This window comes from Elaeis guineensis, chromosome 2, assembly GCF_000442705.2.
Source record: "Elaeis guineensis isolate ETL-2024a chromosome 2, EG11, whole genome shotgun sequence".
In the NCBI taxonomy this organism is placed as follows: domain Eukaryota; kingdom Viridiplantae; phylum Streptophyta; class Magnoliopsida; order Arecales; family Arecaceae; genus Elaeis; species Elaeis guineensis.
Genome location: NC_025994.2, coordinates 95,998,297 through 96,020,497, shown reverse-complemented (window position 1 = coordinate 96,020,497; position 22,201 = coordinate 95,998,297). Strand labels below are relative to the sequence as shown.

The window sequence follows — 22,201 nt, the reverse complement described above, 5'->3', positions numbered from 1 at the left end:
TGCCTGCAATTGGAGTCGTGGGCGGAGTCCGGCTCCCGTAGGAGTCCGGACGTCGCCAAAAATCCGGTCGACGCTGGCGGGATCTTGTTCGTCGGCAAAACTTGAGAGTGTTGCGGAGGCTCGGCCGCCTGGGAGGTTTGAAGAGATGTTGTCGGAGGTCGGAAGTTGGTTGGGTCCCTGGAGGGTCACTCCTGTCACGAACTTCGGCTGGGGGGGTATTTTATACCCAACAACATCAAATTCAATAAGACTTTCAACCTAAAATAAAAGTATAGGGATTCTGCTTCTGATTACTCTTCCATTCATATCTTGTATCATCTTAATTCCTCAACATCTGTAAAAATAGTAAAATAAGAGGTAATGAGCTAAGATTCTAGACCAATCAATTCTTGTTACATGTCTCCAACCTGTCACAAGATTCTAGACCAATCAATTCTAGATGGGTGAGAAACTTACTTTTCACTATCCAAGTTAGAAATCTTATACCTTCATAGCCCTTGATCTTACGCTGTTTAAGACCAGAATGTGGTTGGAGGCCTTCAAATATCTCCTTCTGCATCAGGAAGGCTTTTTGTGTCAAAATTCTTTTCTAAATGCAATGCAGTTAGGACTTAGGTGTTCTTTGTCTTTCAACATCTTCTCCATGGCCGCCTCGTTACTTTTGAAATTCTCAAGATGCTTGATTGAAAGCCGTCCCCGAAGATTTCTCAAGCCCTTCAATTCTCCAATCCCATGTCGGCCTTTCTTTATGATTCGGAATTCCTCTAATTCTTGACGGTTGGTAAGATCTCCAATAGCAGTAATTAGAGAAATTCTGTGCACATCTCCATATAAATGACGTAAATTGATTAATTTATTCATGACTTTCGGTAACATTTGAAAGGGGCAAGTGTAAGGGCCCGTCCCTCTGAATTTTTTGCACGAAATTGAAAGCAATCAAAAAAATAAAAAAAAAAAAGGAAACGACACGCGCTGTGCACGTGAGGCAGCGAAAGAAGACTCCCACTGTCTCCGAATTTGGCTGAGAAAGAGGGTGTTTGGGGCTCTCAAAAAGTCGGATTAAAATCCTAAAAATCCATGTATAAAAGGGCTCTTCCCCTCCCTTGAATTTCCTCACGAATTCCTCGAGAAACCTTCACCAATTCCTTGGAAAATCGCCACTGATCTCCCAAGTTTTCCTTCTGAGTTTTTCTTGATTTGTGCCGGAAAAGATCGCCGGTCTTTTTTTCTTTTGGCATCGCCGGACCAAGGTAACTAGACTACTCTTCCCTCTCTTCCTTTCTTCGGCTTTGCAGTCGCGGTCGTCCCATGGATTTGGACCGGCGAGCCGTCGGTTTGGGCGTGAATAGGGCTCCTATATTTCAAAGCCTTTTCCTCTATTTTTGCCGCCGACCGCCGTCGGCCATGGTCGTGGATGGGGTCATAGCCTCGCCACTTGCGAGAGCCGCTGTAGGTGGCCGGTCCTAAGTCTTCCGCCGTCACCTTTGGGAGAAGAAGGAAGGGATAGGCATCCCCTGTTTTTGGGAGAAGAAAAGAGAAGAAGAGGGGTTTTGTCTTCTCTCTCTTCCCTCTTTATTTTCCTTTTTTTTTTAGTTTAATTAATTAATTAATTAATTATTTTCTCTCTCTTATTTTAATTGTTGAGTTAAGAGGCTAGCTGAAAAGGATCATGGGATTGGTGGGTAGATCCTTGATGAATTTCAACTGAGAATATTAGAAACATGAATTTTATCTCATGAACTTTATTTTAAAATATTAAATTTGATTTTGTAGTAATTTTTGAATTGGAGAATATTGAGTAAGGTTCTTGAGATCTAGATTGTAAACCTAGTGAGTTTCTCTCTCTATTTTTTATTTCTATTTTTTTTTTTTAAAATTTTCTTTCTCTAGATTGTTTCTCTTCATGGGTTTCTCTCTAGAAATTTTGGATTGGAGTCCAGATGTCTAAGTAAACTTAGACCAATTAGTTAACATTAGAAGTGGTCTTGGACTTGTACCATTTAGATGTTTTTCCATAATTTTCACTGTCCATGATCATTTATGATTGGCCTTTTACGTAAAGGTGCAATTATCCGTACAAAATGTCGAACAAAACACCTTGACCTGAAGTTCGTGGATCGAAAGATTGATCGATTATTGTGCTCGAGTCAAAAATTGATAAGAGGTAAGAATCTTTGTACATGATCACCATCATATATGCTACTTTTATCGTTGGATTTGTATTGTTGGTTTTATATCGTGGGATTCGTGTTGATGGATTTATTTATGTTTGAAATGCTATTATTTCTTGTATGATTTTCAACATGAGTATATTATGTGTTGACTATATATATGTGTCAATGATTGATGATACGATTATATGGATATGTCATACTTATTTTGAACATGCTGTAAATTGAAATTGATTTGATGAAATCAATATGAAATAAATGGATAAAAAAGATATGATTTGGACTAGCATCGTTATGTGGATAGTGTGCCAGGAGCTTATGTCTGGGACAATCTTTAAGAGCTTATGCCTAGGATAATCCGTCAGGAGCTTATGTTTGGGACAGCCTCCATAGGACAAAGATTGAGATATGATCTTAGTTAGTCCAAAGTTGAAAAAAAAGTTAAGAAAATTGAATATGTAATAAAAGAAACAGATAAAAAGATATGAAATTAATTCTATATAAAAAAAGGTTCACTTATTGACATATGGCGACACACCTCTTTTGATAAGACATATAATGGACATATGTTCATGTGGATGCTTGAGTTATTCTGGATATTTGATATGATATTTCATGCTTATTGCTATTTTCGAATTATACTATTATATTATATTGACGTGGATGTACGGAGATTTTTATTGGGCTGTAAAGCTCATCTCCTTCTATTTTTTTCTTCTTTGAGTTACAGGATGCTCATGATTAGCTATAGTTTGGGTTCGCGAGTGAACAGATGAATATATTGAGCGTCATTGATACCTGATCGGATTGAAGGAATTGAAATTGTAATTGTACAAGTTTTGCCAATTGTTATGAAATTAGATCATTATTACTTATAGATATCGAGGTTGTAATGAATTTTAAGGCCTTACATATTCTTTAGGGTATTGTCCTAAAAAATGTACGGCCATCACGTATCCGATCCAGATGCTGTGTTTGGGGCGTGATAAAATGGTATTAGAGCTTAAGGTTATGATCTCTAGGGACTGTGACTTAAGGGGTATTGAGCATAAGGTTGTGATTACTAAGAATGTGATAGAATAATATCAGAGCTTTGGTTATAATCACACGGGTCTATGATTTAAGTGGTATTTGAGTATAAAGTGATGATCACTAGAGACATGATAGATGTAGTATAAAAAAATTCAAAGTTTGGATTTCGGATCAATAGATATTGTGATGAAATTTATGCATAAGTGGCATACGATACATGTAACAAAACTGGATGAGTTATGTCTTGAATTTCAATAAGTAGGCTATATTGATATGTTGTGTTGAATATACTTATTCAATTATTATTTTGATGATTTTAAAATTCCAAACTTGATATGGGTGATGATCAAGATGACTTTTCTAATTTTGACATTAATTGTTTGATCATTATAATTTTGGGTTTATTAGAAGGAAGTTTGTTTAGGATGTGGCTTAACAAAGAATTGCATCATATGGGAGAGGAATAATTTTTCGAGCATTAAACCTATGAGAGGATCATATATAAACTCGCATATAATAAAAAATATATATTTGGATTCTATTGATGGATTGGACTTTATTGTGGGAGCATGACACACATTTTGATGGAATCTTTAATAATTTATATTACTATCTTTTATATTGGATTATTGAATCTTTCTTATGTTTGTTAGATAGTGGGGCGTGTTAATTATTTCAAATCAAAGTTTAGATTTCTGAGCTGATCTAAGGTATTTTGTAATTATTAAATTTTTAGAAGACTTATATGAGGTTTGACAACTAAGGGACAAGAGTTCATGTTGATTTATTTATTAATGATAAGGATCGTGATGAAGGAAGCTCTGGGAGAAATAATCGAGTTGATTTTACTCGTAGGGATGTTGACTTGAGGATTTATAGTTTGTTGGAGATTGGAGTTAATCCTTTTATAAAGAAGGGTTGATTTGAAATTGTCTAATTGATTGTTAGGTAAATCCAGGTTAACTCATTTCAAATTAATTCTAGATGTTTGGATTCTAGATAAGTGGTAAAGCTTGTGCAATGATTTCAAACATGGAAAGTGAATCAAAGTTTATTTTGATATGGTATATTTGAGGTATAGTAAGGATAAAGAAACTTAAAAGTTTTGCTCTAGTTCTATCAGGAAAAAAAAAAAATCAAAAGATTGGATCTTTTTAGTTTTTGATGTAAATTAGTATTCTTGTTTGAATTCATTTGATAAACCTCCAAAATTCAATGTGTTTTATGATACATCAAATTGGGTAGTCTCCAACATCTTGAATAGGGATGGCAATGGGTCGGGTATGAGTTGGGTCAGCCAATATCCATATCCGCGCCACAATTAAAAACTCCATGTTTATACTTGTCCTATAATTGCCTCGGGTTGGATCGGGTCAGGTTAAGTAAAGGTGCTGATCAGATAGATAAGAGGGGTCAGGTCAACTCAAGTTGGATGGGATAAGAACCCATCATATAAATATTATAAAAATAATTATAATTTTGAATGGAGAATTTAGATTAAGGTTATTTCAGATCGGGTTCAGGATAGGGCATACCCGACCCAAATCCGTGTCGGATATTTTTTTCTAGAAACCTATACCTGCTCCTAATTCTAATCGGATTAGATAAAACCTACCTCATTTGGGTTGGGAGTCGGATATCCGATGGGCCGGCTAAAATTGCCATTCCTATTTTTTGAATATTCAATAGTCCATGGATGTAGTAGCAGAGAACTTGCAGCATTGAAACTCATGAAATTGAAGGTACGGAAGTCATTTGATGTTCTCTTGTGGAGGACATTGATGTTATAATATATGTTCCCAATTCATTGTCTATGTGGGAGTATGTGGTAGCTAGTTTATATTTTATTAAAACTTATCATCTATTAGTGGCAGTGGTGTTAAATTTACAAATATGCTTCTGGATTCTGACTGTTTTATCTGGGGACATTTTGTTGGTTGGGCTTCTTAAAAATATTAGTGATGCTAGAACTGAAACTTTGTGAATGTGCATCCAGCTATGCTGACACCAAAACTTCTGCTCAGTCTAGTAGTTAAGGTATTGATGTGTAAAACACATTTAGTCAAGAATCCTGACATAATCTAAAGATGAATAGATGTAATATATAGGCAACCTCACTTTAACAGATTCTGTTGTTATTTTGTGTTTTAATTGTTTGAAGGAGTGAAATCATGAAAATACAGAAGCACAAAGCATCCATAATACAAACAGCAAATATATAGCAACATTATTTCCTTGTTTGGGATTAGCAGTTTGGAATTTCATTGTTTTAGGGTAAGAAACAAATTATTGTCACAAATTGTTATTAAGTACATGTTCAGTTGTGCTCATTGATTTGCTTTTTATTGTTTTGTGCATGGGTATGGGTGATCATCTCAAAATTTGATTTCAGTTTTCTTTGATGTCTGTATTATCCCAGCTCAGTTTTCTCAAAATTTCAAGTCATATACATTAGTTGCACTTTTTCCATTTTTAGCCAACCTTATCCTTGATACTTTTCTCTTACAGCAGGTACTATTCCCATGTAATAACATGATAATGTTTGATGATGTATCATGCATGAATCTCTATATGTTGAGCTAGTTTTTGCATGATCTGCTTTTCTTTACCTAACTTGGATGAAGAGTTTGTCAGCATAGGTATAGCCGTATAGGTATTGGCATCTGCATTTGTTGCATTTATGAAGCCCAAGTATTGGCAAAGTCCAAAAAAGTAGGATATTAAACTCCTGTGAAACATTTTCCTTTTCATTTGATTATTTGATATGTCACACTTGGGACTTATATTTGTACAGAAATAGCATGAGGAACTAAGTCATATTTAGGAATTTTTGCTGAGATTTCTCATATCTTTAATAGAGAAAAAAATTGCTAGAGAAGGCTTTTGGCAACAATTCTTATGTAAGCTGTTTGGTGTAGACATCACATCCAGACCATCAGATTCACATTTTCCATGAGGAAAGCCTTCTTGATCTTTCCTGACAATCATGTTTCATCTCGTTTCTATGTTTTCCCCTTTGACATTTTGACAAATCCAGGCTCCTTATGAGAACCTATGAAAATTTGCACAGACTTGGTCTATACCATCTCACTTGGTGCTCCATCATTACATAATCTATTGGTTTAAAATCCTGACTGGCTTCAACACATTCATTCGTTAGCTGTCTTTTTTAAGTTTTTAGGTATTTGTGAGCTATCTTTTTTAATTTTTGCAACACATTCAATTCAACTTTTCTTATCTTGTGTGCTCATAATCGAATCATGGGCCTCACCAATTGTCTAACATTCTCAACTATAATAGAAATGTCAGACTTACTATCATCTCATCATTTTCTCTTCACTTGCAAAGGCATTTGAGATCCTGCAAAACAACCAAGGAGTACTTCACTTCATCTGCATTTCTTATATATAGTTATTGAGTTTACATATCAACCACTTTAATATTCCATATAATATATTCAAGTTCAGGTATTTCTTGGTCTATTATGAACTTAGGCATTTATTTAATATGCTTCAATTCCATGTACTATGTGTTAGCTATGATTCTCATTAGATCATCCAAAGCTGTTTTCCCCCCCAAATTTTATGATCTCACTTATCAACATTATATCATCAACCAATAACCCATGTTACCTCCCATTTGTTCATCCATGACCATGCAGAAAAGCAGGAGCTTAGGGCTACGCTTTGTGTGCATCCTAGTGAATGAAAACTTAGTTTTTTTTTGGAATTGTTTTCTTTGCCAATTGATAAACTTATTTGGTATATATGTGGACCTACCTTAAACGTTCTCATTCTAGTCTCATGGCTTGCAACTTAAAGTAATGGAGTTACAAATTTGCTAAAGAGGAAAAATCACAATGTTCCAATTTATGCCAAAATGATGCAGACTAACAAGGTTATTGAAAAAAAGAGAAGAAGAAGAGGGATTTTGTGAAAGAATTTTGATTGTTTAATATTTCTGTATTTTATTTTCAATGAATCTTTGGTGATACAGTAGAGTACAATTTATAGAGAAGGGGTACAATGAATCTAGGCTAGAATTATGACTATGTACATAAGAGAGTACAAAAAGAAGGAGATATCAAGAGATATCAAGGATCGGCATAATATCGGCATGATCATCAGAATATAATTTGCATGATTCTTCGTATTATATAATATCCAAAATATAATATGCATGATTCTTCATAATCTACACAATTTTAGCAGCTAAATTAGGACAGAATAATGCTAGTGTCTCGGTAAGATTCTCAATACTCCTCCTTAAGCTGGAGCATACATGTCATATGCTCCAAGCTTGCTACAAATGTATTCAATCCTAGAGCTTTTAAGGGATTTAGTAAAAACATCTGCTAACTGATCATTTCAATATACGAAACTGATAGCAATACATCCTGATTCAATTTTCTGTCTAATAAAATGACAATCCACCTCTATATATTTTATTCTTTTGTGAAAAATCAAATTTGAGGCAATATGAAGGGTAGCTTGATTGTCACATATCAACTTCATTTGTTTAACTTCATCACATCCCAATTCTAGAAGAAGTTGCCTTAATCAGATAAGCTCACATGTTGTAAGAGCCATAGCTTGATATTCTGCTTCTGCACTTGATCTAGCAACTACATCTTGCTTTTTACTCTTCCAAGATATTAGATTCCCTCCAATCATGACACAGTATCCTGAAGTAGTTATCTATCTAAGAGATAACCTGCCCAGTCTGCATCAGAGTATCCAATAATTTGTGAGTGACCCTTGTCTTCATATATAGACCTTGTCCTGGAGCTCCTTTGATATATATGAGAAAGCGGATTACTGCATCCCAATGACTACATGGAGCCTAAAGAAACTGAATAACCACACTCATAGCAAATGAAATATCTGATCGTGTGATTGTGAGATAATTTAGCTTCCCAATCAATCTCCAATATCTACCAAGATCTTCCAATGGCTCCCCCTGTCTAGAAATAAGTTTGACATTCGGATCCATAGGAGTGTCCATATTGTTTGCAATCTAACATGCCTATTTCCTCTAGTATGTCTAAAGCATACTGTCTTTGTGAGATAGCAATATCTGTTTTGGACCGTGCTACCTCAATTCCTAGAAAGTATTTCAATTTTCTTAAATCTTTGGCTGAACAAATGCAGCTTGAGTTGAGAAATCCCATCATGGTCATTGCCTGTTATGACAATGTTATCAACATAGACCACCAATAAAATGCATTTACCATGACCATCATGACGGAAGAACACTGAATGATCATCTTCACTTCGAGACATTTCAAACTGTTGGACCACAGCATTGAATCATCAAACCATGCTCTCGGAGACTGCTTTAGACCATATAGTGACTGTCATAGATGGCATATCAAGCCAGACTCCCTTGAGCAACAAACCCTGGTGGTTGCTCTATATACACCTCTTCGGCTAGCTTTCCATGTAAAAAGACATTCTTAATATCCAGCTGATGAAACACCTAGTGATGCATTGTTGCCAAAGAGATAAGTAGACAAACTGATGCAATTTTAGCTACTGGAAAGAATGTATCACCATAATCAAGCCCATAAATTTGAGTGTATCCTTTGGCAATAAGGCGAGCTTTCAGCCGATCAATTTTGCCATCAAGACCTACCTTAACGGTATAAACCCAGAGACACCCAACAACAGATTTGCCTTGTGGCAGTGGAACCAACTCCCAAGTACCATTATCATGAAGGACGGTCATTTCTTCTATCATTGCATCTCGCCACCTTGGATGTGCCAATGTTTCTCTGACAGTCTTTGGTATGGGAACATCAGACAAGGTGGAAACAAAGGCATAATAGGATGGAGATAAATGATGGTAACTCATAAAATTATAAATGGGATGTGGGTTGCGAGATGAATGAATACCTTTTCGAAGGGCAATAGGTGGAGTTGCTGCTTTTGCTGAAGGCATGATTGGAGTAGGTGATGGAGGAACAGGAGAAGAGTCATCAGGAGCTGCCATTGTACCTGTATCATGGAGAGAAGTATCATTGGTGTTAGCAGGAGGGTGAGAACGATGTGAGTAGGCTCGGAGAGGACTGACTTGTGATGGAGGAAGAACGGGAATTAGTAGAGCTTCAGGAATGAGATTTGTGTTTGCGGTGTTTGGTAAAAAATATGGAGATGTTTTAAAGAAGGTTACATTTGCTGAGATAAAATATTTGTTTGTTGTTGGATCATAGCATTTGTAATCTTTCTGAAGATAGGAGTATCCTAAAAAGATACAGTTGATTGATTTGGGCTGGAGTTTGTCTTTTTTAGGAGTGTGATCATGAACAAAACAAATACAACCAAACACACGCAATGAAAGATGATGGAGATTTTGTTCTGAAAATAGAATTGAGTGAGGACTTCGATGCTGCAACACAAAAGAAGGCATTCGGTTAATTACATAACAAGCGGTGAGAATAGCATCCCCCCAAAAATGAAGAGGAACATGATGGTGTATAGGCAAGGTACGGGCAGTTTCAATGAGATGCCGATTTTTACATTCGGCGACTCCGTTTTGCTGAGGAGTATATGCACAAGAGGTCTGATGAGTGATTCCTAAGAAGACATGAAATTGGTAAAGGAAAAAGATAAATATTCTTTGGTATTATCACTGCGTAATACCTTAATTGAAACACCAAATTGATTACCGATCTTAGCACAGAAATTTTGAAATATAAAGAACAATTCATAATGATTCTTCATTAAAAATACCCAAGTGCAATGAAAATAATCATCAATAAAAGTAACAAAATAATGAAATTCCAAAGTTGAACTGACACGACTTGGATCCCATATGTTTGAGTGAATAATATCAAACATAGATGTAGCCCTATTATTGACTCGCTTGGGAAAGGAAGCTCGTATTTGTTTCCTAAGTTGACATGACTCACATTTTAAAGAAGACAATGTAGAAAGACTAGGTACTAATTTCTGAAGTTTGGTGAGACTCGGATGACCCAGATGGCTATGAAGAAGATCGGCGGAAGCAGTGGAAGTGAAAGCAATTGGTGGACTTGGATTAGAGAGGTGATATAGTCCTTGTGACTCATGTCCTGTTCCAATCATCTTCTCCGTACCCCGATCCTACACAATAACAGTCAGCCATAAAAGTGACAGGACAATCAAGATTTTTGATTAATTTGCTAATGGAAATCAAATTATATAGGCATTCAGGAGCAAATAAGACTGAGTTTAAAGAAACAGAGGGAAGAGGTTGAACTTCTTCTATTCCTTTAACCACAGTCTATGAGCCATCAGCAAGTGTAACTTTAGAGAAAGTTGGAGGAGAGGTGAGGTTAGAGAAAAGGATGGTCAGATGCATCGGAATCTAGTATCCATGGGCCAATGGGTGAAGACCTGGTCAGACAAGCAAAGGGATTACCAGAGTGGGAGATGCTAGATGAGGATGACTGCTGTTTTGCTGCTTGATACTGTAGGTACTCATTGTAGTCAGCTCCAGTTAAGGTAATGGAATTGGATTGTTGATCTTTTACACCAAGTAATGGAAGGAGTCCATCTCCATAGGTCTGGGCCATATGAGCTGCAGGTCGGCTAGTGTTGGTAGATTGATTATTGCGTGGTGGTCAACCATATAGTGCCCAACAAGTGTCTCAAGTGTGACCACCTTTGTCACAATAGGTGCAATGTGACTTAGAGCCTTTTCCTTTCCCTTTTCGAGAACCACTCTGTCGCTGCTGATTTTCAGTCTGTACAGCTAACACAGATGTCTCAATCTCATGGGTATTATTTGCATTTAAAGAAATGCGCAACAGCCATGCAGAGACATCTTCCAAAGAAGGAATAACAGGACTTGTCAACATTTGATCCCTTACGGAACAAAGATCAGATCGAAGCCCTATCAGAGCCAAGACCATAAAGAACTTATCTCATTGCTGTTCGTGTGCAGTGATGCTGTATTTGAAGAATCTCCCTTTTCAGACATGTTTGTTAATCACAGAAACGACTTGAGAGATGGATGGTGGTTCTGTTTCTCAGAACACAGAAGAATGACAGGGGTAGAAGACGTAACAGAAAACAAGGAGAATCAGGCCTTAACAGGCTTTGATACCATGAAAAAAAGAGAAGAAGAAGAGGGATTTTGTGAAAGAATTTTGATTGTTTATTTCTGTATTTTATTTTCAATGAATCCTTGGTGATACAGTAGAGTACAATTTATAGAGAAGAGATACAATGAATCTAAGCTAGAATTATTACTATGTACACAAGAAAGTACAAAAGGAAGGAGATATCAAGGATCGGCATAATATCGGCATGATCTTCAGAGTATAATCTGCATGATTCTTTATAATCTACACAATTTCAGCAGCTAAATTAGGACAGAATAATGCTAGTATCTCGGCAAGATTTTCAACAGTTATGAAGTTACAAATTTGCTGAAGCATGCAAGTTCAAAGTTTCTGAAAACCTTCTCAAGGGATTCCAGCAGAACATAGTTGCTAACATTGGTCACACAGAACATTTCTCATGGGTTGACAGCTTGAACATGCGATCTGTTTCATATAACTATATAATATTGCTTCATATCTGGTTACATGGAGAAACTGGTTTAGAATACAACCATTTAATTTGATATGCGTAATTGAACTTTGGATCACTGCAAATCCTGATATGCTGATACTCTAAGCATGGATACCTATTACTTTTAGCTCTTTATTGTATTTTGAAGGGAAAATGCTGGCAAAATCAAAGTTCTTTATACCAAACTGTACAGCCTTGTATTGGGCATGGGTACCATACTGTACTGGTAGCATGCTGATACTCGGCATGGGGGGCGTACCAAATGTTGGGATCACGATCAACTCATATATCCATATTGTAGTGACATGGCACTAGTATGGGTACTGAAGCTGGCACTGCAAACCTTGCTAACAATAGTAATGACATGCTTTTGACAATTCCAACTAATAACATGATTCTTTGTGTAGGCTTAACCATCCACATTATTCCAGTTTGTATACCGAAGAATCATAAGAACCTGAAAGAGCGTCTGTCTGTGTCAACTTATGTTGTTCAGCATGTGGCTTAGCTAAAATTTAGAACCATGGTCAGATAGATCTAGGCATTGGCATTCTAACTTGCTTTTTTCAAGGTGTATTAGCTCTGATTAGATCTTTTCCTCCATCCTTTCAATACTCTGTGTTGGGTTTTGAATCCGATTGGGTCCCCTATGATGGGTTAGCCTGACTTTGGTCTCCAAGATTCAAACATGAGAGGGAGTGGTTATGAGAAGGTCGGAAACTACCGGATAGTTTCTTCTTCCCTCTCTCTCTTATGTTGAGTTATGCTAAGTCTATTTATGTTAGAAATCTTCTCCCAGCACTTTTAAGAGTTCCTAAGTAGAGAAACACTAAAGAAAACTCTCCTTCGCCTTGTTCCTGCACATAGAGCATTTGCACCGTGAATTTTGTGTTTTCCATTTGTGATTCTACACTTTGCTTAGAGTAAGTTCCAAGAATGGAACAGCCCATGGTTCAACTTCTCAAGATCCTAAAACTTTTTTATTCATACTTTTGAGGTAACTAATGAAAATTTGTGTTCTTTTTTATTCCACATTCTTTCATCAGTCTGTTTGAGGTGTAATAGACTAATAAATTCTAGCATATTCATACAATGACGTTTCCTTTTTTTTTTTTAAAGAAAAGCATCGAATGACTCATTATTTTAGTATTATACATCCTGGACTCCAATTTCAAGTAGTGGTCCTCATGAGGAGTGAAGTACCACTAACTTTTATTTCAGAGGTGCCTCTTCAAGGCGCAGAAGGCTCAGAACAATAAGCACCTTGACTTGGTAGGGATCAGAACATAAAGAATTACACTGTTTGGATTGATCTGAGTAAGGACGAGCCGATAAAAGTCAAAATGGTTGGAACTGAAAGGGTGGAAAGAGCATCAAAATCTGGCTTAGAAGAACTCCTCATAAATCACGAGCCACTCCTTGGGGGCATCTGTCATCTAGTCAGCCCGATCAAGTAGCTCCAATCGAAATTGATTAGAGAATCGATATTGAGCTCGAATTCTCTCTGGATCGGACTCAGTAAGGATAGACCTCTCTGCTCTCGGTCCATTCTCAGGGACATCTAAGGCTGAAGGCTTCAGATTGAGTGGGGGAGCTTGGGTCGGTAGCAACCCAAGGTTCCCTCGCAGTCTTGATCCAAGGAGGAACCAATTGAAAGCCTTGATCAGTCGGAAGGCTTTCGCCTAGGGTTTCACTAGCATTGGACTCTATTTTAGATGCACCCACCTGTGATCTAGGGAGAACCAGTAAGTATGAAGAACAAGCCAGTCTAGGGGCCCAGTATTTATAGCGCATCGACAGTCCAGATCAATCCAATGGCTCGATGCACCTGCCTGTGATACATGATCAACATAATGGTCCATGGTGATTATGAAAAACATGCATCCTGCCACGTGTCAGCCATGGATATGATACGACGGTAATCGAGGGATCCTTAGGATCGAATGTTTAAATGATCTCGATATACCGTCTCAATCCTTACACCTCCATAATATGGCATTTCGTCTGAAGTGTCATTTTGAGAACTGGAGCCTAGAACATTCTACACAGTAATGATGGCACAAATCCTAGCATCAGCTTAGAGTCAATCGAAAAATAACTCCCTTAGCAAGCTACTCCTATCGTTCGAAGTCAATAAGCTATTTCAGACTTGAGAGCGGGGCACAAGTCAATCAAATAAGCCATTTTTCGCCAACTGAAGCACTTCAGCTGAAATCCAAGGTAGCCCAAGTCACAGCGTAGATCTAGTCGGCACCATCAAGCCCTAATTTAGTAGATACTGACATGAACTCACTAGAGACCAACCCGAACATCGGACCACATCGTCTTGAGGATTGTGACCTTGTATGCACTGGACTAGTCTTCGACCCGAACCGATTTCTTGCCTTGGTGTCATGCCGACCTTCAGGCACCACCACCTAAGGGTGCAAATGGGTTAGATTGGGTGATGAGTGACCCCAATCTGATCCGACTTCTTGATTAGATCTAAATATGAAACTCAAACGTAGTCCAATAGAAGATCGGATCGGATCCATGATCAAATTTTTTGACCCAACATGTCATTCAAGTCGGATCGGGTCAGATCTATGTATAACCTAGCCCTGATCCATGAAATACGGGTTTGATTCGGATCTGGATTTGGGTTGGTTTAGATTTGGGTTATAAATAACAAAATCAATAAGTAGAAGACTATAAGCAATCTTATTTGCACTATTATCGGACTTAACTAATATTTTTTATTAATGAATCAATTCTTTCTTTCATTTATAGAAAACAAGTGGTTGAAAAGCTTGCAAATTAGAAACCACAAGACAAAAACATCTGAATTAGGATCAAAGAAATCCATTAAATAGATTAGAAAAAAAATCTACAAGATAAGATGTAATAAAACCTAGAGCTAAGTAATATATCAAATTGCCTTTATGTTGTTAATTTTGTATCCAGATGTTAAAATTTTTGCTTTTCAATACCATGATTTTAATAAAATAGTAATAAACATCGTTGGTGTAGAAATTTGCCTTTTGAGAGAAAACATAGTAAAATATAATTACTGGTGGTCCATTATATATGCTTATCAAAGAGTAGGAAATCAAGAATATATTGTTATAGGTCATTCAAGTTACAGTTTGTTTCATTCACAATAAATGGAGGAATTATTTCACCCAAAAAAATAGAGGAATCAAGAAAAACTAGTGAGAAAGCATTGTGTTCCAAGACCCCAATCAACCCAAAAGTTTCAAGACCCAAATCCATCGTATTGAGTTCGCGTTGGGTCGAATTGGATCATGTTATTTATCTCAAGATTCAAATCAATCTAAAAGTCTTCATAGATTGGACCGAATTAGATCAGATCAAAATTCAGTAAATTCAGATCCATTCTGAAAAATGGAACGGATTTAATTTTAGAACCTAATTCAGATCCGCGGGTCCTTTAAAATGATTTCGATCGGATCTATATGGGTCGGATCGGATCGGGTCATAGATCAACTCGACCTATTTGCAGCCTTACTGCCACCTTGATGGCATGTTTAGGTCATCGGAATGTTCCAATGGCTTTCGAGATGTGGACAATTGGCGTCTATGACTACTGCGATTTGCAGATTAACTGATGGATTTCATACTGTAACAGTCTATCCATTTAAAGTCTAACAATCTATCATATTAGGGCATAATAGCCTACCAGATCCAGATACATCAGTCTACAACTCTTCTCTATACAAAGAGATAACCGGCGAATCCTAAGGTAAGCATACGAATACACTTATTGAGAACTGCACTCACTCACCACTCAACCTCTTTCTTCTTTATTCTCGAGCCTTTGGCTAAGTTAACCATCGGAAAGCCCCCAATAGAATATCTTCGATGCGTGTGAACTTCTGTTGTGGATTTATCCCAGGAGTGGGTGATTGACCCATTTGGCTAAAGCTTCACATCGGTGGACGACTGAAGTTAGTCCGGAGATTTATGATGATAAATATATTTATATTTTTTTGATAAAAATAAATATATTTATAAATATTAATATATTTATATATTGATATTCGATGTCCATTCCTAACCCTATCAACCATGGTTTGCCTTGAAGTCTCCGTATTTAATACGGTGCGTTTCATGCGAGAGTGACCAGGTTCATGCCGCGTTCAGCACTTCCCCGCAAACTCTCGAGGAGCGACGATCTCCCCTTTCATGATCCGTGGAACAATATTTTGTTACAATTTGGCCGTTTTCTCCCACTTCTACATCGAGGATTTATTTAAATATTATTTTTCCCTTCACCCGTGTAGGGACGGTGGTTATCGGTGATCCTCCTATTCATCTAAAATATTTTATTTTAAACACCCTCACCTGCCCTGCTGATGACATGTTTGTCACAGATACAGCTGTCGCACGTGGGTTGTCGGCACCTAACCCGTTTACTTTGTACATCTAACTTCATTTAATTTCCTTTGTTTTTCTCCTTTAAAATATAATTTTTGTCTTCTTATCCAAGATTTTCCGTCCATAATCCTCACCTCTTGCTGATGGAAGCGATAGAACCCAGGCCCTCCACCCTCCTGAACTAGCAGCGATCAGGACTAGACTCTCTCCCCCTAAAAGAGCCTTCTCAGATATGGCGGCGGAGGCGGTTGGAGCTTCGTTCGCGTCTGCTGTTATTCGTAAGCTTGTCGCCGACTCCCTCTCCATTGTAGAGGAAGGCCATCTCCATCCAGGGATTCAGGATGTGCTGACTAAACTACGGTCTACACTTAGAGACATCCAATCTTTGATCGATGATTCTGAGGGAGTGCTGACAAGAGACCCTAGCCAGGCCATATTGCTAGAGCAACTCAAAGATGTTTTCTATGAGGCGGACGACGTGCTGGACGAATTTCATTTCAAGATCGTTTCCACGAAGCTGAACGGTGACAAGAAGGTGCGATGCATTCCATCCTGTTTTATGTATTTCAAGAATTCAGATTTGTTCCGTTATGACCTCCAAAACTTAAAGAATCTTGAGGGAGAACTTAAGAGAATTTCTGATGATGCCAAGAATAATTTGGTGTTAGTTCCCAACCGTGAAAAGCAGAGAACCGAGGTCGAGAGGATTTCCGCTTCACTTATGTTCGAGAACGAGGTTTACGGGCGAGACAACGAGAAAGAAGAGATCGTAAAAATATTGTTGAGTTCAGGTGGTGAGCCTGAATCAGGGGACAAGGGAGGGGTTGGGAGTAGCACTGGTCTTGTCGTCAATGTCCTTACATTGGCAGGCATGGGCGGAATTGGCAAAACAACTCTTGCACAACTTGTTTACAATGACGAGAGAGTGAGGATGCATTTTGACACAAGAGCGTGGTGTTTTGTGTCTGAGGATTTTGACATCAAAAGGATTTCAAAGGATCTGTTGTACGTGCTAGGTCATAATCCCTCCAATATTCATAGTACGGAAATCATTACTACGGAACTTGGGCTTGCTTTATTAAACAAGAAATTTCTTATTGTCTTTGATGATGTATGGAATGAGAACGCACACGAGTGGGAAATGTTGAGAAACATCTTAACATGCGGTGCAAGAGGGAGCAAGGTTTTGGTAACAACTCGAAATGAAATGGTTGCGAGGATTATGAGCACTACAAGCACTTTTTTGGTACGTTGTCTATCAGACGATGATAGCTGGGCCCTTCTTAAGCGTTTAGCATTTGATGATCGGAATCTAGAATATGAGACAAGGAAGAAACTGGAGCCTATTGGTAAGAAAATCTGTAGAAGGCTTGGAGGTTTGCCATTAGCAACAAAGGTGGTAGGAAGTCTATTGAGATTCAACTTGGACGAGATATTCTGGAGAAGAATCTTGGAAGGTGAATTGTGGGAGTATGATTTTGCATCTCACATCTTGCCAGTTCTCAGGTTGAGTTATCAGCACCTAAATGCGAATTTGAGACAATGCTTTGCTTATTGTTCCATATTCCCTCAGGGATACATGTTCGAGAAACTTAAATTAGTCCAGATGTGGCAAGCACAGGGTTACATTAAACTAGATGACCGAGGGGAAATGACACAGGAGGATATTGGGAGCCAGTGGTTTGATGAGCTAAGAGATAGGTCTTTCTTTCAACGTGCAGGAGAAAACAGATATGAAATGCATGATTTGATTCACGATTTGGCATTATGGGTCTCTTCAGATGATTGTTCTATAGTTGAATATGAGCTTCAAAATATTCCACATAGAGTTCGCCACTTGGCTGTTAGGACTGATAAATTGGATGTGCTTAAGGAAATGAGAAAATTGAAAAACTTGCGTACCCTTTTGTTCTTTGGCAATTATGATTTGCATGAATATCCTAAGGTTCTTGAAGACATGTTCATATATCTGAAAGGCCTTCGTGTGCTGGACCTATCTTCAACTCCCATAGAAAAGTTACCATATGCTCTTGGTGGCTTATTACATCTCCGGTACCTAGACATTTCTAACACCAAAATCAGACTGCTTCCTTCATCTTTTTCTAGGCTTTGCCATCTACAGATGCTGAATTTGCAAGGGTGCAATTTTCAGGAGTTACCGAAAGGCATGAACAAATTAATCAATCTGCGATATTTGTATGGAGATTCTAAAATTGTTTCTCTAATAGAGGGTATTGGAGAACTAACCAACCTCCAACACTTAAAGGAATTTCCTGTCAGGCAGAAGAGGGGGCATGGAATAGGAGAGTTAAAGAGCTTAAAGAATCTTCAAGGGCGACTTTCAATTAAGAATCTTGAGAATGTCAAAACTAAAGAGGAGGCCATGGAGGCTGAGTTGGAGAATAAAAAGCACCTCAATGCATTGCAGTTAGAATGGAGTTCTCTAACAGGAAACCAGCCTCATGTAGAGAAAGAGGTACTTGAAGGGCTCCAACCACATCCCAACCTTAAAAAGCTAAGCATCATGGGCTATAACGGTATTGTCTACCCAGACTGGATGGTAGGGAATCAATGTCTCGTCAATCTAGTATGTGTACATCTCCATTCTTGTCACAGGTGGGAACACCTGCCATCTTTTGGGCAACTTCCCTCCCTCAAGTTTCTATATTTGGAAAATATGCCTGCAGTAACACAAATTGGTTATTGGTTTTATGGCAATGTTGATGTTATCTTTCCATCTCTGGAGCAGCTGAAATTTGTGGAGTTGCAGAATTTGAAGGAGTGGTCAGAAATAGATAGTCATCAGTTCTTTCCTTGCCTCCGTGAAATCCAGATCAAGGACTGCTGCAGCTTAACAACATGTCCCTTCCTCTCTATTCAGTCATCAGTTAGAGAGTTCATAATCGACAATTGCGGTGACCTTAGCATTGCACTACCTGGATGTCTACAAAGCTTCACCTCTCTTACTCTCTTAGTGATCTCTCATTACCACCACAAAATGTCAGTTAGTTTGTCCAACCTCAATGCACTCGAGAAATTACACCTCGAAGATTGCCCAGAGCTGACCATACCAGGTGGGCTTCACTCTCTTGCTAACCTGAAGAAACTACATATTGAAGGATGTCCCATGTTGAATGAGTCCTCGCTGCCTAAGCAACCAGATGTGGAGAAGGGCTTACAATCCCTCGCTGACCTCTGCATAGATGACAGCATCCTAATTAATGATGGATGGGCTCTTCTAGGAAGCCTCTCTTCGCTCAGGATTTTGAATTTCCAGCACTTCAACCATCTTGGTTACTTTAGCAAGGAGCAGGAGTTGTGGTTTCATCAACTAACCTCCATCCAAGAGCTAGGGATATCCCATTGTCTCAATCTCGAGCGCCTGCCTGCTGAATTGTCTCCACTTTTATCCCTCAAAAAACTGAGTATAACAAACTGTCCCAAGATTATGTCACTGCCAGAAAATGGCTTGCCTATTTCACTCAAAGAATTGCAGATCTCAGGATGCCCAGCATTGGGAGAGCAGTGCACAAGAGGGAATGGACCTGATTGGCCAAAGATTGCTCACATCCCTTTCATAACTATACATCCATGAAGAAGCGTGATGTCAATAAAAACCAGATGCTACAGCTACTGTGAAACTTTTGGTATTTGTTCACTGTCTCTTTTGGTTATGTTTTGCAATTTTACATTATGATTCCAAATCATAGTAATGTGATAGGTTAATAGCCTATGGATCTCTTTCTTTTTTTTCTTTTTTTGACTTAATCTTCTTCCTTGAATTGTTTTCCAGTTAATCTTATTTTACCCAAGGAGCTCAATTTCTGTTCAGCAAAAAAAAGAAGCTAAATTTCTTGTGGATTTCAGATCAAAGAAAATCTCTCCTCCAAAAAAAAAAAACATGAAGTTTCTCTCAACTTTTCGAACCAACACACTGAACTAAAGGTCACATGTTAATTTTTCATGGCTGATGCTTCTTTTTTACTTTTGCTCTGTTACTGCTTCTCCTGCAGAGTTGTGGAGGTTCAAGGTCTTGCATGTTTGAACACAAATTTTTCATTTTTTTACATACATTTTAATGGTTAATTACCTTGCACTTGATCAGGACTTTCTTTGTGTTGTTACAATATCAGAGCACATTACGGGTATGCATGTATGTAATTTTGTCTAGTTTATGGCTTGAGTTGCAAATTGAGCTTGATCTCGTCATGGTTGTTTATTAGCAATTGATGTGCCAGGCCCCAATTGTCAGGGCCCTGTTGGAAATTTGGAAGGAGAGGCATTTGAGAATTCTCGCTGAAGACTTTCCTTGCTTGTTTTCAGGCTCGAGCTCCATGGAGGCTGTTTGTCCTTTGGGCAAGGTGCCCTATCTGAGACCCAAGGAGAAAGTTGTGTCTCTGACTGTGGTTTTTGATGCCAACACAAAGGAGGAAGGAGGAAAAGTGTTGGTCATTTAGGGTCACCTGGGTCTGGTGCTGCATTTTTTTTTTTTTTTTTGTGGACTTGTATAATTTGTCCGGTAGCTACCTCGTAAAAAAGGTTACTGCTTTATTTGGTTTTGCCTGTCCAAAATGAAACCGGAGTATTCTTCATTTATCCTTTAAAATTATGGGTGCCATGAATTTCAACTTGTCATGCAAAGAAATGTAATTAGACAGGCCTACATGACTGCTTGTATGATTTGATGAATATTAACAAATGCTGTGGCAACTGCAATTATGGAAATCTAGCAATTGAATCCATGGTAAGAGGTATCATGGACGGGGAGAAGCACCTCCTATTTAATTTTTCTCTTTAACATTGTCTCTGTTGTGTTGTCCACGCTACTCTTCTTGGTGCGAAACAAAGGTGTTTTGAAAGGTTTGGGAGAAGATAGGTCTAGAGGAGGTGCATTTTGTCTTCAATATGCTCATGACACGATCACCTTCTCCAATCCCTGTCCGGTTCAAGTTACCTTTCTCAAGATCTTTTTGTTGGGCTTTTAAATGGACATAGAACCGCAGACGAATTTCGGCAAGAGTACGCTGGACTTGCTTGGAGATCACTTAAAATTAGCTTCCCAGCTTTCAGGCATTCTTGACTACAAAACTCCTTCCTTCCCATCTATCATCCCGGGCGTTCCACTCTGACCTGTAGCCTGCGGTTCCTACTGCTGCGGGATATAGAAAGGGTTAAATGTATGCAGCCTTGCCCCAATATACAGAGAATTTTTTTCCATGACATCCGCAAAATCATAGCAGAGCAATCCTACCAGTGCATCAAGGTCACCCTCTTGAGAAATAAATTTTGATTGGCAATCCTTTAATCACAGGATGAACTCTTGCCCGGTTGGAAAGGGAACCTTCTCCCGTTTGGTGGCAGGTTTGCTCCAATTAACTCTATCACTGACCGCCCTTATCTCTCTACCGCATGTATATCTTCCTTCTTCCAAGTTGACGAGTGTTGAAATTGGACAAACTCAGAAGGTCTCTCCTCTAGAAACAATTACAATCTCTCTCATTTTGCAGCTATGGTGAATTAGAATGTGGCCTCTAAATCCAAAAAAGGACGTTTAGGGATCATGCGTCTAAAACACTTCATCAGAGCACTTCTAGCTAAACAACGTTTGAAGTTGCTTTAAAATTTTGAGTAGCTGTGGTTTAACCAAATCAGTGATGCTTATTACAAAAGCCTCCCCTTGGTACAAGTAAGACAATCGTTATCCCCTCAAACATTAGCAATCTGGAAAATTATTTCCAAAGTTCTAGATCCTTTATGGCTACGTCTAAGTTTTCAATTAGGTGAATTAAATTCTGGACCGATGTTTTGCCACAGTTTGTTGGCACAGTCTCTTTTGTCTCACTTCTAATTTCTTCTCTGTTCTCTATTGGTAGTTTTTTTTTGCTTCTCTGGGTTACTATTTGGTTCTTCTATCTTCATCATCCTCTTTTGACTTTTTATGTCTACCTTCAGTTCACTTTATTGAAAAGCCTGAAATACTCTGCATGTGGATCTATATTCATTTTATTCACTCTAGGGGTTTTCACTATGGTCATATTAACAATGCTATCTGCTAATGTAATA

The 22,201-nt window shown here is 38.1% G+C and overlaps 1 protein-coding gene and 1 pseudogene across 4 annotated transcripts; one reads left to right on the top strand and one right to left on the bottom strand.

Moving 5' to 3' along the window:
- The window catches only part of LOC114914641 (putative disease resistance protein RGA4), a 170,102-nt pseudogene that overhangs the window by 18,119 nt on the left and 129,782 nt on the right, over window positions 1-22,201 (bottom strand).
- LOC105052641 (putative disease resistance protein RGA3) lies at window positions 1,008-20,936 on the top strand. Of its 4 annotated transcripts, XM_073252290.1 has the most exons (5): window positions 1,008-1,250; window positions 2,063-2,164; window positions 16,251-19,785; window positions 19,932-20,083; window positions 20,462-20,936. In XM_073252290.1, exon 3 carries the CDS (start codon window positions 16,371-16,373, stop codon window positions 19,731-19,733), a length of 3,363 nt encoding a protein of 1,120 aa, XP_073108391.1. In that variant the 5' UTR covers window positions 1,008-1,250; window positions 2,063-2,164; window positions 16,251-16,370; the 3' UTR covers window positions 19,734-19,785; window positions 19,932-20,083; window positions 20,462-20,936. The 4 variants fall into 4 exon arrangements, with proteins under 4 accessions (XP_073108391.1, XP_073108389.1, XP_073108390.1 ...); XM_073252288.1 differs by lacking the exon at window positions 19,932-20,083 and having other exon boundaries at window positions 16,295-19,785; XM_073252289.1 differs by lacking the exon at window positions 19,932-20,083 and having other exon boundaries at window positions 16,289-19,785.

Bases quoted from the DNA above. Each gene is read 5' to 3' on its own strand.
- LOC105052641 (XM_073252288.1), top strand. From the start codon at position 16,371: ATGGCGGCGGAGGCGGTTGGAGCTTCGTTCGCGTCTGCTGTTATTCGT.